At 36.4% G+C, this 17,259-nt stretch overlaps 2 protein-coding genes across 3 annotated transcripts in view; both read left to right on the top strand.

Annotated features, from left to right (window-relative positions):
* The first annotated feature begins 486 nt into the window (after positions 1-486).
* snrpd2 (small nuclear ribonucleoprotein D2 polypeptide) lies at positions 487-3,301 on the top strand. Its single transcript, XM_077248278.1, has 3 exons — positions 487-597; positions 1,088-1,267; positions 2,793-3,301. Coding segments are annotated over exons 1-3 (357 nt in total). The 5' UTR covers positions 487-595; the 3' UTR covers positions 2,968-3,301.
* An 8,371-nt stretch (positions 3,302-11,672) lies between these two features.
* vaspb (vasodilator stimulated phosphoprotein b) overlaps positions 11,673-17,259 on the top strand; it is a 55,400-nt gene continuing 49,813 nt past the window's right edge. Inside the window, exon 1 of one of the 2 annotated variants that reach the window (XM_077248275.1) lies at positions 11,673-12,274. In XM_077248275.1, coding sequence (XP_077104390.1) covers positions 12,270-12,274 — 5 coding nt within the window. In that variant the 5' untranslated portion in view covers positions 11,673-12,269. The remainder of the gene's footprint in view (positions 12,275-17,259) is intronic. The other variant, XM_077248277.1, reaches the window with a different exon arrangement.

Raw genomic sequence — 17,259 nt, 5'->3', positions numbered from 1 at the left:
TTTCACACCGCATGAAAGGTAATTTTCAAAAATCCAGGGCACTTTAAAAATAGTAATGTTTCCAAACTTTTGACAGTTACAATGATACAATAACAAAAATACAATTAGCCTAACTTGTTATGATGATATTGGAATTAGTTGGTCTGAATTCACACAAAAATAACACATTCATAATAATAACAATAATAATAATAATAGATTAATTCAAGATCTATGTGAACTCGATGATTGCTATCAACATACAAGCCACTGCTAGAACAAATAAACATTTGTGTAAAAAACATTAGTTTCAAAACATAATAGTTGCTGAGAGATAGCCTTTGAGACCGCTTCCTTGTGTGACAACTAGCCCTGTTTAAATATTATAGTTTAAAACGATTAATTATAATGAACTCATCACTACAACTCTATATGAACATAAAAACCTGAAAACAAGTTTATTTACTTCGCGGGAGAAAACCGGAACCGGAACTTCCAACGGAGTAAGGCGGCACAGCACACCCGGAAGTGACTTTAACGTTGTGGAAACGTGAGGCGCCTGTGTGCAGTTGCTCATTTCATTGAAGACATTTGAGAAGTCGAAACATACTAAAACATGTAAGTTCACTCTTCTGCACACCGTATATTACGATAAATGTTTGGGTTGTACTGCTGGGACAGAAATAGCCAGTTTATAGTTTTATGGCCGCTAAAAAAAGTAATTTAGCAAGACTAATGCTAATGTTAGCAGCTACAATGAACTATTGTACCGATGATTAGGATTCGTCCTAAGTAATACTGTTATGTATGTGTTTGTTTTGCAAGCGTTGTCAAATTGCTTGGATATTGGCTTTCTCTCTAATTTAGTGTTATTGCTTCATTTTTTTGCGCACTTAATTTCTGAATCATTACGTTATAGCTTAACTTACGTTTTAATTGAGTGCGTATGATTATATGATCTCTATACCTAAAAACATTGCTAGATTAACTTCTATATTCTTGTGGTAACTCATCATATACTTTACTTAACTCTATATATGGTGTAAATTGAGTGATCTTCATGATACCTGTTCATCCACACATTCTAACTGTTGAAATGGTTTGTTAGGAGTTTGTTAAACAAGCCTAAATCTGAGATGACTCCAGAGGAGCTCCAGAAGCGAGAAGAGGAAGAGTTTAACACCGGTCCACTTTCAGTCCTCACCCAGTCTGTGAAAAACAACACACAGGTTCTTATCAACTGCCGCAACAATAAGAAGCTACTGGGCAGAGTCAAAGCATTTGACAGGTATGTGATGTGAAGCCTTCTGTTGGATTTATTATATACACTGCAGACCTCTACCGACACACTAAAGCTCGAGTTGCCATTGGTTAGTACATTTTTACATGCAATACAAGAATAATGCAAATGAAAAAATTCGACATAAGTATACTATAATAATAAAATATAAATTTCAAGCACTATTAAATTCAGTGTCAACATCATAACACAAAAGCTTTTGTGTCCTTTTAAATATGCCAAGACAGTGGGTCTCATTCACTAATAATTCTGTGGATTTAGTCATTTGTATGCACAGGGGAACATCTCACTCACGAATTTCTTAAGTTCTTAACCTCGTTATAATGATAATGGATTTGGAGTTTTCTGTATGAGTGACCAAGTGCCCAAGGTTAGTCATTTGCATAAAATGCACAAATATTTCCAAATAAGGGATTTATTTTACAGCCTTTCATTACTCTTTGCAAACCTATGACGTTCTGGAAAAATACACACTCTCGCCTGAAGTACGTGCAGCAAGATGTGCCATCCTCAAAACCACTTCAAACACAACACAGACCCAGATTAAAGACCTCGCATTATTTGACATAAAATATCCTGTATAAAATGTTATTTTAAACCGAATATAAGGCCACCCAATATGTGGTTGAATGAGACACAAGCTGCGTCCGAAATTGCGTAGGTAATGCATTTGAATTTACATCGCGACCATTAAAAATAATATGCTCTATATATAGTGTGTCAGTTACTTCACTTCCGTTCACAAATAATCTAACGTGCCTTCACGGGATAGTAAAGTATTCATCGAATGGACACTTCAGAATCTCTGTGGAAGTATAAAATCATTTGCAATGAAACCGCTACTGTAAAATATGTGTGTAGATACTAAAAAAAATTAATTGGCTCACACCATTCATGTATATATAAAATTGTTCAACAAAGTTTCCATGATATGGACTTTCAATAGGCACTAATTTTGTCAATCGGAAGGAATCCAATCATATTTCAGATTTTGAAAGTTCTGTTTATATCAGTGGATCTCAAACTTTCTGACTTAAAGGCCATCCTCATTTTCACAACAATATTTGAAGCCCCTCCATAACTAGAAAAAAAACCCTCAAATACTAAGAAATATCTCGATTTCTAGTTGTTTTGTCTTATTTTAGATCATTTTAAGTCATCTTGAGGCCTGTGTGGGAACCAATGGTTTAAATGAACCCTTGACATTGCAGTCTGATTCACACATCTGTTTACATGCGTGTATCCCAACCAAAACTTCAGACCAGTCGCCACGTTCAGAAGTGGAAAGAGGGTGGCAAGGTGTTTTTAAATCCGATTGAGAAAATTATTGGATTAAAAAGAAAGTGTTGGTCGGATCATTACCCATTTCAGTCTGATCGAAATTTCATTCAATCAGTCGGATCAATTGAGGCATTTAGATGAAGGCTTTTCAGTCCAATTGAACCGTCAATCAGAACAGATTATTTGGGTGCATGTAAACGAATGCTACTGTCTCTTTTCTCTGGATTTTCAGGCATTGCAACATGGTTCTGGAGAATGTGAAAGAAATGTGGACAGAGGTGCCCAAGAGCGGTAAGGGCAAGAAGAAGTCAAAGCCAGTGAACAAGGATCGTTACATCTCAAAGATGTTCCTGAGAGGCGATTCAGTCATTGTGGTGCTGAGGAACCCACTCATCACCGGGAAATAAACTTGACGTGGAACACGTCTGTTCAAGTACAGGCAATCTCCTGGACACTCATACACCAGCTCACCTGCGAGCTGAACTCCCTTTGACTTATCAGCACCTGTTAAAGTGTTTATTAGGCCTTTGAGCAACATAATTTCGCCCTTAAGAGACAGTACACAGTTTGTCTTGTGCTGTAACAAATGTATTTTGCTGGGAAATGTTTAGCATCATCATGAGAGATTGTTTGGTCAAAGAAAAGAAACAAAGAAGTTTCCATTTGAATATTTTTGTTTGTTTTTGATGTTAAAGTGTGCTTGTTTTCTAAATAAACTTTTGGATATTCAAATCTCTATAATCTGTTGTATGATTCTTTCAGAAATTAAAGTGGCCCTATTATACCCTTTTTTAAAGTCTTGATTTTGTTTTTGGGGTCTACTGGAATAGGGTTTTTTCCCCCACACATTTTTAATTGTTGCAGCACCTCTCTTCCCAGTCTGTCAGTAACACTCTGCGCTGCGTTTCTCAAATGCATCATAACCCTAACTAGATCGTAGAACCATTGGCACCAATGGTCTCTACAATCAACTTTGCTCATGATGTTTTGACACACGCAGCCCTGTTTATTTCCTGTCTCTATGAAGCCCCTCCTTCCGAACGGCACAATGTGCTCTGATTGGTCGGTTGGACCAGTGTGTTGTGATTGGCCCACCGCTTTGAGTGAATTTAGGAATTATCACCCTTACCATAAACATAGGTTTCAACACCTCTAAACCAGGCCTCGCCATTATATTTTGCATATGCCTTGGGTGGGAATTAATCAAATGAGGAATACTGTGACGTGTTTGTTCCAGGAAGAAATCTCAAAGACTACAATGGAGGCGTTTCAGGGAGTTCAGAAACAGTTTGCACTGATAAAGAGAATAACTCCCTTTGGAGTGACTGTGCTTCATAACTTCATGCTGATTACACACTCAAGAAAGTTGAAAATGTAAGAAAGCATAATAGGACCCCTTTAACCGTTTACAGACAAAGCAGAAAGTGTCCATCAGAAGTTTCACGTTGCTGTTTGTCCTCTTTCCTCTCATCCTCTCTCCCCCCTCCCTTCATCCGACTCTCATTTGGTAGAGTCCCTTGGCAGCAGCTTGGGTGTCAGTGTAGATTTCAGCAGGCAGCACTCAATAAGTGACAAACTGCCGTTTAAAGGCCTCTGCATTATTAATGTGACCAGATGTGCTGACTGTCACTTCACACCCCTGCCCTCCACAGTGGGCTCCGCTGACCCCTCATGCTAAAAGCCATTTTAAACCATTCATTTTTGTTTAAAAGGATTTGGCTAATGTTTCTGAAAATGACACAATTTTTGTTTTGAAAATTAGGACGAGCTCTCTGAAAGGGCTTTATCACGGTAAAAAACCAAAACAAATCTAGGGTTAATTATGTGTGTTTTAAAAGTTTACATGGACAAAAGGGTTATCTCAGGACTTGACCTGAGAGGACAGTCTGAAAATCACTCAGTCAGGTTACTTAAATATTCAGTGGAATGGTGAAAATCCAACTCTGTGTATCAGTTTGGGTTATTGTGATCCAATGGTGTCATATTTATTAAATGTGTTTATTCAGTCATTTTTGTGTGTTTTAATGCTAAACTATATCAAACAAATGTATATTGATGGAATGTTCTTAGATATGTTCTATAAATTGTTAATATGTGTTAGGTTAAAATATTTAAATTTTTATTAATTTTATACATTTTTGATTAGAAAATAATCTCTTTATTAATATTATAAGCACATCTAAATATAAACCACGGTTTAAAACTCAGTCAAAAAATTTATTTATTGAAATTAATACTTTTATTCAGCAGGGATGCATTCAATTGTTCAAAAGTGACAGTAAAGACATTTATAATGTTTTATTAAATTGTCCATTTCAAATAATGCTTTTCTTTTGAGCTTTGTATTCAGTGATTTCTGAAGGATCCTGTGACACTGAAGACAGGAGTAATGCTAAAAAATTATTAAAATATATTGAAATAGGAAATATTGTTCTGGATACAATTGTTCTGACCCCAAACATTAAAGATACTTCAAAAGAAAAAGTTAATTTATTTTCTTAGTGCTGAGTTTATGGAACAATAAATGGATGGGGGGAAAAGAAAATCCCATAAACTTATCCCTGGATCCTGCATAGGAACACTGCATTTAACCAGACTTTTTCTTTAAAAAAAATGTAAGAGATAGTATCATACAGTTTCACAAATGCTAAATTGGTATCTATAGTATCAAAAGCTACGGAAGGGTATAGAAAAATGATGTATTGTACCGTTAACAGTGTGTCTGTTCTTAATGAGCTTTTCCCAGGCTCCTGAGCGGAGTTCAAGCCTGAGGTGCTGTTGTTCTCCAGTGTGAGACGCTCGTCCCGCTGTCCTCCATGTTCCCCCGGGCCGCTGCACCTGGATCTGCGTGTGGGTTTGCCTGAAGCTCGGAATACTACAGACATGACTTACAGGTGACGCTTCAGCCTGAGATCTTATCATCATGCTGTCAAAACTGAGATTTAGGGGTTTAGGTCTGCAATGTTTTGGTCATGTTTGAGTCATTTTGTGGGGAATTGTCTATTGGATCATGGTTTGATATGTTCCGTTTAAGACATAAATAGTGAAAACTCATCGCTCAGCAGTGAATAATGCTTTTCTGTAAAATATGTGGCTAGAAAGAGAAAAACTTTCCTGACCTTACTGCATATTAATGTCTGTTATTTTAATCCACATTCTTGATAGCTATGTTATTTTATGCAGAAATAATGCCGTAAAGCAATGGATAATGTAAGATAATGTAATATTCTGAAGAATCCACCTATAGCACACACCTAAAAAGTGAACTTTTGGAAAATGATCCGTCGTGGCTTTTTGCATTTGGCACAGTTAAAGCCAGATCATTGATGGTCCAGTTAAAAACACCCTCACTATTGCATATAGATCTGAATTAAACTTCCAAAACATCTTCATTTGGCACTGCAGTAACTGATAAACTACATAGTTCAACCTGCCATGTCATATTGGTCCCAAAAGTATTTGTATATTGAAGCCACATTGTCTAAATTTCTGATTCTCATTGGATTACATACAAAATATCAAAACATGTGGCATCATTTGCAAACAAATGTTCAGAGTCAGTTCTCTTGACAGAGGTGTAATTCGTCACATTAACATAATCAATAACAATTAATAATATTGTGTCACAATATTCTTCCATTTGAGCAGTGGGGTAAAATAAAACTTTTTTTTTTTTTTGCTAAAACGACTAAAACTGTTTTTGCAAAATATAACTATTGTGATTTACAGGTCTAAAAATATCAAAGTGAATTGTCAGCGTATTAAACCATGTTACATTTTTACAAATCGTATTAATATTGCAAACACTCTTAAAATAAAATAAAAATTAGCTGGTTTGTGAAAAAAAATGCAGCAAAATAAGAATCATTTTGGTTCACATTTCAATGAAAGTTCTTAAAATAAATTGTAAAAATAAAGAACCTTTTGTGCAATGGAAAAGGTTTATAGATGTTAAAGGTTCTTTAATGAAGCACAAATACCAATAAAGCCAATAAAATATAATTAGGCCTATTTGTTCTATTCTATAACTTCTTGTTTTATCACTTGAAATTATGCTTTTGTAAAACTTTACATTTGAACGTGTGCTCTTTCTTAAAAAAAAATGCAACTTTTGATGAATTTTTACCATTCTCAAGTGTCTTTTGGGGCCTCTGCTTTTAGTAACAATAAAATATTTACATTGATTAGTTTTATATGAAGGCATACAAGTCAGAATGTCTCCTACAAAATGTGGAATCTTGGTATTAGTCACTAAAAAAGTATACATTACAAAAGAAAGTGTTTTCTTAAAATTATAACTAAAAATAATTATTAAACAATACCTGATATTTTAGGGGAAACTATATGTTGCATGTACATTTTTGAAAGGAAAGGAACGTTTGTGTTAAAATGCAGAGCTCAAATCAATGATGGATCTATTATATATATATATATATATATATATATATATATATATATATATATATATATATATAGGTATGCGAGTACAAATGAGAAAGCATGGGTTAGATGCAAGCTCCAGAAATTGGATAAAGCCTATCACATATCTATGAGAGAAAATCAATAGAAAAGTGTCCTGAAATCGTTCATGGAACATTTACTTATTTCGCTGTTTTCTGAAACAAACGAAATAATATCGCTGCCTTCTCTTCTTAGTAACATTCATGTGAAGCTCTAAGCCTCCAACTCTAGCAGGCTATCACTACATGCATTTACATATTCCCATCATATATGTCTCCATTTACTGCATAAAATACAAACTCGCGAAAAACGTCATTAGGCTACGTTTTCCAGGCAAATCTTATTCATTTCATTTCTCTAATGGAAATGTTAAAAAAAACATCATGTTGCAAACGTTCCTTAACGACATCACCATTCTCAAAAACTGACATCATTAGTAGTGGGAAAATACTATCGGTTGATTTGTAAATCCCTCAATGTGGCTTTGAACTTGATGGAAATTATGGAAACATTTTCATGCGTGTGTACGTTATACGTTCTTGAGCCCGAGCAGAGAATATTTATGAAAGTCTGCTATTATTTTATAAAAATTAATTTTTGAAACTACAACACTAGCATATTCATTTTAAATTTAGAGAGTTCAGAAGATGCTTCATATCAGGAATAACCCCACTATAAAACATGATTTTATTGTTAACGATAAAATGAAGATTTCAGGTTTAATTCATTGACGTTTCTTTGTAAATGTTCGTGGAATATACTAGCAATTTCCAAGTTCATTCTTTTAGTGGATTTTCCCATTTCATCCTTCTCTTCTTTTTCTTTTCTCAGAGTGTGTGAAATGAACTTGAATAAGTTTGGTCGGGGTGACTGCTCTTGGCAGGAAAGCTCTATGTTTTATTCAGCAAGTTGAGGCGATAAGAGGGGAAGTGTGATTATGATAGTGATCGGTCACGCGTCGATACTCAGTCTCCCCCGCGCGCGCAACGCGATACTGTCGCCCGGCGCGCGGGGCTCTCACATCAGCCATCGATCGCGCGCACGGTAACTCGAGACTCCGCAGTTTGTTTCCAAGCAGCTCCGCAGCCGCGAGATCAGGTGCGCACCGGGGAGCCGAAGGGTGACAGCGCAGTCATGATGAACACACCGGCACTCATTGGCTTCTCACTTTGTGCGCACTTCATCTCGCGCGCTCACGCTGTCTCTCTGTCTGTTTGTGCGGACATCACATTAGTTACTGCTCATTCATGATATGCACAGTTGTATATCTATGAAACTCTTTAACTTACTTGTGTTGTAGCCTAGTTTAAGGAAACATAAAAAAAAAATCCCCAATTAAAATATTTACAAACGTGTTGAAAAAAAATATTTGAGAGAGAGAAAAAAAAAAGGAAACATGGACCCCCACCCCCCTTTTAGACATTATAGCAGAATCAGTAATTTTTTAAAACGTGTTTTGATACTATAATAAAAAAAATCGATTTCTATCCTTGAAATGTTTTATTATATTATGCTTAATATTTTATTAATATTAAAATATATATGACCAAATTGCATAATAAATCAAATAGACCGTATAAAGTACATTAAAACGAAACAAACGTTACCTTTTTTAAAGAATTTGAATTATGTGTTGAATCTGGAGGAAGAAGCTCTTGTCTTTGTAGAATAAATGTTTATATGACTGCTCATGCTGTTTGCAGATCTTCCGTTTCCGAATAGGCTACCAGTAAATTTGAAGATATTTTATCTTCGCATATGCAAGCTATTTTGCTCAATTTTCCTTTTCTAATTTAAATGACTTGTGTGGACTCACATTGCCACTTTATAGATACCACATTCATTTATATTTCACAACTAAAGGTAATCGTACAAAAGCTACTAATTTCCATGATTTTGAGCACCTTGAGTAACATGCAAAGCTAGCTAGACAGACAGATATATATATATATATATATATATATATATATATATATATATATATATATATATATATATAGATAGATAGAGAGAGAGAGAGAGATATAGATATACAGATAGATATATAGATAGATAGTATCAAAAAATGACAGACAGACAAAACGATAGATACATAGTCTACTATCAAAAAACAGATAGATAGATAGATAGATAGATAATATCGAACACAGATAGACAGACAGAACGATATAGATACTATCAAAGGACTGTTCATGTTGATTAGTCACAGCACATTTTAATATAACAATTGTATTTTTTTTAAATGTGTTTGAGTTTTTTCTTCACATTCAATGAGCAACAGAAATGTTTTCAGCAACAATAAATTTACAAGGTCACTAAGTTCTGCAGAGACTCTAAAGCCATAAAACAATTTGGTGAAAAAATATAGGCCTATCATAACAAAACCGAGAAAATCACTAACAGGGAAATTTCCTACTTTGTCACTTTTAGTGGCATTTTTGACACTGGTGAATGTGTGAGCTCGGTGATATCACCTCCTGATAGAGATAGACAGAGACAGATTCTGTCGGCTATTGTTGTGTCTGTATTCTGCCATCTATGTACTTACATCCCCATCTAGTGGTAAACAACTAAATGACTTACACTGTGAATGTACAGCCAAAGACTGTCCACTAGGTGACGTGATGTAACCACGTATCATTTACATTTACAATGGCTTTGAAAATGACTTTGTTAAAAAAAAGTGTAAGGAGAAGAATTAGACTCTTCTTTAATTGTATGTTTGTTTTGCACGCGCAATAGTGATTGCTCATACATTGCTTTGTGTCATAGGTCAGTGCTGTTTGGCCTCCGTCCAGAATGCCTTAAGAAATTCTTTACAATTTCCTGCTTGTTGTCAGCCCCTGGTAAACACACTCACAAATGCATAGGATCCTACTGGTGGTGTTTTATTCTTTAATGCATTGCTCTGTTTGTCTCATGTTTGAATGCAGTCTGCGTTTGAAAGCATGACTGTGCAAGTGTAAAGAATGTTATAGGCCACGGAGTCCGAGGCTCTATCCTGTGAATCTGTGCCATGCAAGCAGAGCCAGAATCGGAGCTTGTAAAAGTGGCTCAACGGAGGAGGGGTGAGCCTAAAATTACAACTGACTAGTTTCCTTTTAGATAGGACGCTTATAAAAAGCAGTCAGATGTATACAATGCACATTACACATGCACAAACACACTCTACAGATGTACAAAGGGTCTTTTGATAGATGTACATCTCTCTTTTCTCAAGTGTTCTCCTCTGAACCAAAATGGCACGCCTGACAGGCCGAAAATCTGATTATGTAATTATCAAAGGCTTACATAATTACTTCAAATGTTTACTTTAAAACATGACTGTATGTGATGTAAACTGCACACAGCAGGATTATGGATGGCTTATAATCAGACATATTCATATTTACTTTGGCATTTTATTTTGAAGGGGTTTTAATAGGTCTCCAGACATAAGACAAACTATTTGTGTGTGTGTGTGTGTGTGAGAGAGAGAGAGAGAGAGAGAGAGAGAGAGAGAGAGAGAGTGTGTGTGTGAGAGAGAGAGAGAGAGAGAGAGAGAGAGAGTGTGTGTGTGTGTGAGAGAGAGAGAGAGAGTGTGTGTGTGTGTGTGAGAGAGAGAGAGAGAGAGAGAGAGAGAGAGTGTGTGTGTGTGTGTCAGTGTGTGTGTGTGTGTGTGTGTGTGTGTGTGTGTGTGTGTGTGTGTGTGTGTGTGTGTGAAAGAGAGGGACAGCCACTAAGGTGGCAGATGTGACACATGGTTGGATATCTTCCATGTTTAAAAAAACCCCCCCAGCAAATTAGATATTTGATCTTTGCATATGCAAGATATTTTGCTAAATTTTCCCTTTCTAATGTAAATGACTTGTGTGGACACATATTATCACTTTAATTTATAATTGTATAGGCTACTGTATATAGGCTACACCTATATCACAATTAATGTAATCTTTCAAAAGCTACCTGATTTCCATGATTTTGAGCACTTTGAGTAACATGCAAAGCTGAATAAAGCTAGCTAGCTTGACAGACAGACAGGTAAATAGATAGATAGAGAGAGAGATAGATAGATAGATAGATAGATAGATAGATAGATAGATAGATAGATAGATAGATAGATAGATAGATACTATAAAAATAAATAGACAGTCAGTCAGATAGACAGACAGATAGATAGATCAAACTCGATTGACAGATTTCTCTATATTAAAAATACTAAACAAACTGAAATAGTTATTAAATAATTAAATGCGACCAAATTAATTTGAGAATCACATCATTATGATGTAGGTAAATGAAAATGGATATCTACTGAGAGTTATTGTTATGGAGATCTATTGTTATTAAATGATTCGTTTTTGAAACTTAAACATTACTGTTGATCTTCTAACACTTAATATAAATATAAAAATAAGATAAATTATGACCAATTAAATATCCAATATATTTTTTTTAAATCACATACCATAGTATTATATGAAATGTTAAAACTGTATGGTATTATCACGGTAGATGTCAAAAATCACTGCAATAAAGTACTTTTTTTTTTTTTTAAATGAACACAGCATAAAACCCACTCCTATACACAGTTGAGAATATTACAGAATGCGGGAATAGTGACGTAGGCCTACCACACACTTAAAGATGGAAGATTAAATTACATTTTTTCCAGTCAGAGCGAAGTATAGGCAACATTCATCATATCATTCCCATCAGCTGATCTTGCTTTGTAACGCAGGGCTGGAGTAATGGAGCTCGGCCGCTAGGGAGTGGAGCATCTCTGCCTGTTTTTCAGCTCGGGAGGGGGAGACAGACAGACAGGAATGAAAGCTTTTCCTCAGAGTTGAGGAGCAGGTTGGGCTTCGGTCGCGAATGAGCGTTAACAGACCGACCGGCGAACAAGAGGAGTTTATCGAAAACCGCTTCCATTTTTTTTACAAACAGCCGCACGAATGGAGACGTGGACATGAGACGGAATATGTGTAGACTTTGCTCGGAGCGAGACATGAGTCCAGGATACTGATTAGAGTTGACACAAGCCCAGCTCCAGTAGCAACTCTATCCACACTTCACCTCCAACCCCCTCCTTCAGTCTTCAACCAGGAAATCATCGAGCTGTGCTGCTTATCCTTCTCCCCACGGATTAAACAAAAACACCAAAACCCTCGGTGGGTTTATCCATGAGGATCTCGTCGTTTTCTCTTTGGGTTTTCGCCTCTGGAAGTTCGGCTTTACATCTGAAGGGAATCTGCACTGTCGTCGAACAATGAGGTAAAGCACGTCAAAGCACATTTGTTGCCCTCGCTTTTGTGTGTACTGTACTTAGTTTTGCGCGCTACAATGTAACGCTGAGTATGGATAATGACTGAGGCCGCATGTGGGACTTCGGTCTGTTAGCCTACTCACTTTCTGTCCTGTTACTCGCACCTACTGGAGGTGGGGGACCATCACAGGAGCAAGCGTGTCCTTTCGGAGCGTTTACACACTCCAGCTTGTCCGTTTTTGCGTGACTTTGACAGCCAAAGAGTTCTTTCTTTTATCGCGTTGCTCTATAGCTGCTGAATGGAGCTGAACATTTATTAACCATTTTGCACTGATTTTTCTGGAGACACTTTGAGTTTGAATGAGTTTGTTTCAAAATGGGTTCCTTTTCCGTTTTAACACTTAGATTTTAAACGTTCTGTCAAACGAATAATGTAATTAATTGTAAAAACACAGCATTTTGGAATCTAAAGCTATATATTTTAAATAGCCTAAATATGTTTGGTTAGAGAGGCCTATCCTTCTAAAAACAATTTTTTCGATAATACTTACTAGCCTTGTACTATGTACAATGTATTTAGTAGACTAGCAAGATTTTATTGCTGACATTTCTAAAAAATATTTATTTTTCAATAATTAGTCGTTCACTGTACAAACACAGTGCAAGGTTGAGTAAACACGATTGTATACAGTTTATTTACATTTTCTGATAAAGGAGAACAGTTCTGTAGACAGCAAAATAAATCGATTTTCCCTAAACTGAAAGTAGTTTTTAAAATAAGGTGCACCTGCTTTGTGCGCTAGATGTGATCTTTTGAATAACATTAATGACTTTTTACAAAACACAGAGTTAAACGAACTAGTATCGATAACTGTATCCCCAGGCGGTGTGCACGAAGTTGTTTATTGTGCATGTTGAAAATGCAGCTGTCAACCGGTAAATTGGCCCTTTGTAACACGTAGCCAGTCCTCTTTTGTGAGCCCTCCCTGTTCCTTCTGTTCTGGGAGTTGGCCGCGGCGCGAATTCAAAAATCCTACTGTGGGGAAGGTTCAGCTCATGAATATTAACTAGGTCACGGGACATTCACCCTGTAGCGAACGTCAAATATCCTACTTAATATTCAAGACTAAATCCTTTGCCATAGTTGGATTTGTAATTTGACGGTCAGGGCAGAACCCGGAACTAACCTACATTTGCGCCATGTATAGAGCATTGAAGCCTGATAATTCCACATCCTGCTTCGGCCTGAGCTCTTTTACAGTTATAGAGTTCAAGGGCACTTTTAGTTTAGTTTAAGACAAGACACGAGTGAAAAACAGCCAGAAAACAATACATTTCAGCCAGAAAACAATACATTTCCGCCATTTTCTTTAGGTATAAAATCAGGTGAATTTTATATGAATTAACCTCTCTGTAAAAACATTCAGAATATGGATAGGAATGAAAGTGTTAAATTTGGTGTATATGTAAGAGCTGCTGAAGTGGAGATTTCTTTTTGAGAAAACAGCCTTTAAATACATGTAATTGAAATCTACAGACACACATTGATAAAGTGCTATAAAATCAACAATTAAAAGTTTATTTTGGATGTTTTCTTTCCACTATTTTGAAACCCCAAATCTCAAACTGATGCATAAAAAAATGTTTTTGTGGCCTGTAGTGTCTTGCCTTAAGCTAAACAAAAATACACATATTTTTCAGATTTGAGAAAAAAAAAAAACACTACACATTTTTCACTCAAGCTGACATAAACAAAACCTGATGGTCATGTTATCTTGTAGCATGATTCGAAATGCTTTATTTTGTGATTGAATTGATACGAAGAAATCTGACCATCTGTACAAAGGAGTTAATGGTCTGTATGTCACAAATAGTGTAGATTAGAATACTGTAGTACAAAATCTTAAATATTTCTTCATTATATGTTTATTTAAAAAACAACATTGATTTGTTTTATATTTTTTCTCACAATTTGCTCTCAGACTTTAGGACTGTACAATGAAGCAAAAAAAAAAAAGACAGCTAGAATATACTTTATAATAATAACACACCACATATAAACACAACAAATAATCACAAGGAATCCAAGTGACACAAGGCAAGAGGAAAGAGCTTTCCAGATTCTATAAAGTGGACAGATACTTCCTATTGTGTTGTGCAACCATCCAGTTTTGTGTAAAATAGGGAAGCGCCACCGACATGTTCTTCCAACATCTTGAGAATGTAAAACACTCATTTTGCTATGTAAACAACAACAGCAACCTGCCTGACGGGTTTTCATCAATGCAACTCTTAGATCTGTCTCGCACCAAAATAAGAATGCATTAAATAAGCATATACGCTCTAAAACCTCAGCCATGCATTTCTATGCAAATTTCAGTTCAGCGACGTTATCAGCCAACATGTTGAAGGGTGACATTTCATGCCATGTTGCCATTGTGACACACAGGAAACTTGGCTCAGGGAGGCCTGCTGGGTTCAAGCTAAAGGTGCCGAGTACGCGCCCACAACCATGAGTTTACTGTGTCGGGTCTGCTTGCATAATAGATGAAGAATGGAATGTTGTCACATTTACAAGTTTATTGTCCTGTCATGTTGTGGAACGTCAACATCAGAATGCATTGGAGCGGTTAGCGCCTCATTTTGAATTTTGCCAGGCCACCCAATGTAACAATGGTTTCTCAAACTGACCTTGTCATTTGGGAAGCCCAGTATTGAATTCATGGGAACCCTGGGTTAAGATTACAAAGAACAATCAAAGTTCCAGAGTTATTCAAACACATACATGGTCCTCTTTAGGCTACATTCACACTGCGAGCCTATAGTGCTCAATTCAGATTATTTCTCAGATCTGATTTTTTTTGTATAGCTGTTCACATTGTTGTTTTAAATGTGGACAATATTAGATTCCATTGTGAACAGATCATGGTCCTGGACTGACCCGCATATGCAAAAAAACTTTAAGAAGATGTCACGCAGCTCGCTGTCATTCGGAAGTAAACACGGAGGACATTAAAGTAAGCGATTACGCGTTTATTTATTGTGATCTGCCGTGAACGCCAGCGAATTTATGCGCATGCAATATAAAAAAGAAAGACGAGAATGCGAAAAAAGAGAGAATATTTTTTTTTTAAACATTTATAAAACGAGCCCACGTTTTTCTTGTATATTTGACACTGTAATTAGGGCTGCACAATATATCGAAAAATTATCGTCATCGCGATAATAGTATATGCGATATCCGTATTGCAGAGAGGTGCGATAAATTACATTTATTTTATGTGCCAAGCATTTGTGTTTTGCACGCATGCATAGGTTGTTTATCCATTTTTCCTGCCGACCAAAATTTCGTTATTTCCAATGTAGGTGCGTTGAGCGTGGTAAGCGCGCTCATAATCCTCCTGAGCCAGCACAACATTGCCCAACATCAAATGGCAAACGTAAATGGAAGCGAAATGAAACTGCTCGTTATTGTGTGGTTCACGGACCGTTTCTCAGTTTGGACCAAAGCAGCGCGAGCCGATCTTGATTAAGCGATACTGTTACTACACAGCGCTAATAAGAGATCCAGTAAAGGAAGCATTTGAATTTGCCACAGAAGTAATAACATCGCTGCGACTCCTGCGAGATTTAGTGAGAAACATTCACATATGTCCGTTATTAACGGATCAAACAGCACTGACGTGGAAACCAGGAAGAAACATTGTGCCATGAATGAACTATCCAGTGTCCACATATCAGCAACATTCACCATGGATTTACTGTAGTAACACTAACTGCAACCATGGAAGTTTGGCAGGAATAGTAGGCTATAATGCCTTCAAGTAACATTACGTCGGTTTTATTTTGACATTATGAATACAATTGCTGCCCTCAAACTAATCTGAACTAAAATAAACCTTTGTTTATAACTACTACAATATTACATTTCATTTTTTCCAAGGAGCTGTTTTGTTTTATATGCTCCTAAGAAGAGTCAATTAGAGCTCCAGAATTGCTCAAAGTAAAAAAAATATTATAGTTTATGATTTTAGTTTTAATTTAAAAAAAGAATAAAAAAATTAAATCAAGGAAATGACCTAAAACCTGGTAAACAGTAATTTCTAACAACATAGGGCTATTTAGATCTGCAGAGCAATCTACAATCTGGAGATTGCAATCTTTACAATCTGGAGAGCATGTTGTTTTTGGCTAATACACCAACAGCAAATTTCTGTTTAATAAAGCGCTCAGAAATGTGTTGTTTGCATGTTAAAATCTCAAAAATTAAGATTTTTGGATCACACAACCCCCCCCAAGCGCGACACTGTCACCATTTTTACTCTGAGGAGTTTGCAGGTCTGCTAATGGACAGGGAGTGTTTTCCGTTTAAAACGCCGTGTGGGCGTGAAACGTAGTGTGGACATAGCCTCAGTTAGTATATTTCAAACTTACTGTGTGACAGGGACAGAATGAAATTCTGTTATACAGTAAAACATTTTTTGATTCGACTGATTGCTTTACCATTTCAACTGCAGTATTTGCATGACTATTAGTGATGTGGACTGCTTATAATATATTTACACATTAGAGCACTGTAGAAACAATGAGTAATGTGAAAATATATAGAGGAAGACGCATCCCAAACAAGTCAAAATGAGGAAAAACTTGTTAAGGAGTGTAAAAGGAAGTGGAGTGGAGTTGTTATGGCGTGTAGCTGTTATGGCGATTGTCTGTTTTGTCTAAGCAACGGCACATGCATTTTTGAAATTGAAAACATTGTTTTTGCAGTTCTGTTTGGTGCCCCTAGTGGAGCTGAAATGGCACACTTCAACTTTGTGAAAACACAAACGCACAGGTGGTCCGCAGCTGGCTTTCGACACTTGCTGTGTAATCAGTCCAGTTTGTTCCTGTGTGTATTTCTGTCACAGCCTGTCATCCTGGAAGTGCATGTCTGATTAATGGTAGCTCTGTGATTCACTGCTGTTATCAGACTGATGACTGTGAGGGACTC

Source organism: Siphateles boraxobius, unplaced genomic scaffold (assembly GCF_051911475.1).
Source record: "Siphateles boraxobius isolate OS27281-9 unplaced genomic scaffold, OSU_SipBor_1 30, whole genome shotgun sequence".
Taxonomy (NCBI): Eukaryota; Metazoa; Chordata; class Actinopteri; order Cypriniformes; family Leuciscidae; genus Siphateles; species Siphateles boraxobius.
Note: the sequence above shows the minus strand (reverse complement) of the source record. Positions and strands in the feature narration are given on the sequence as shown.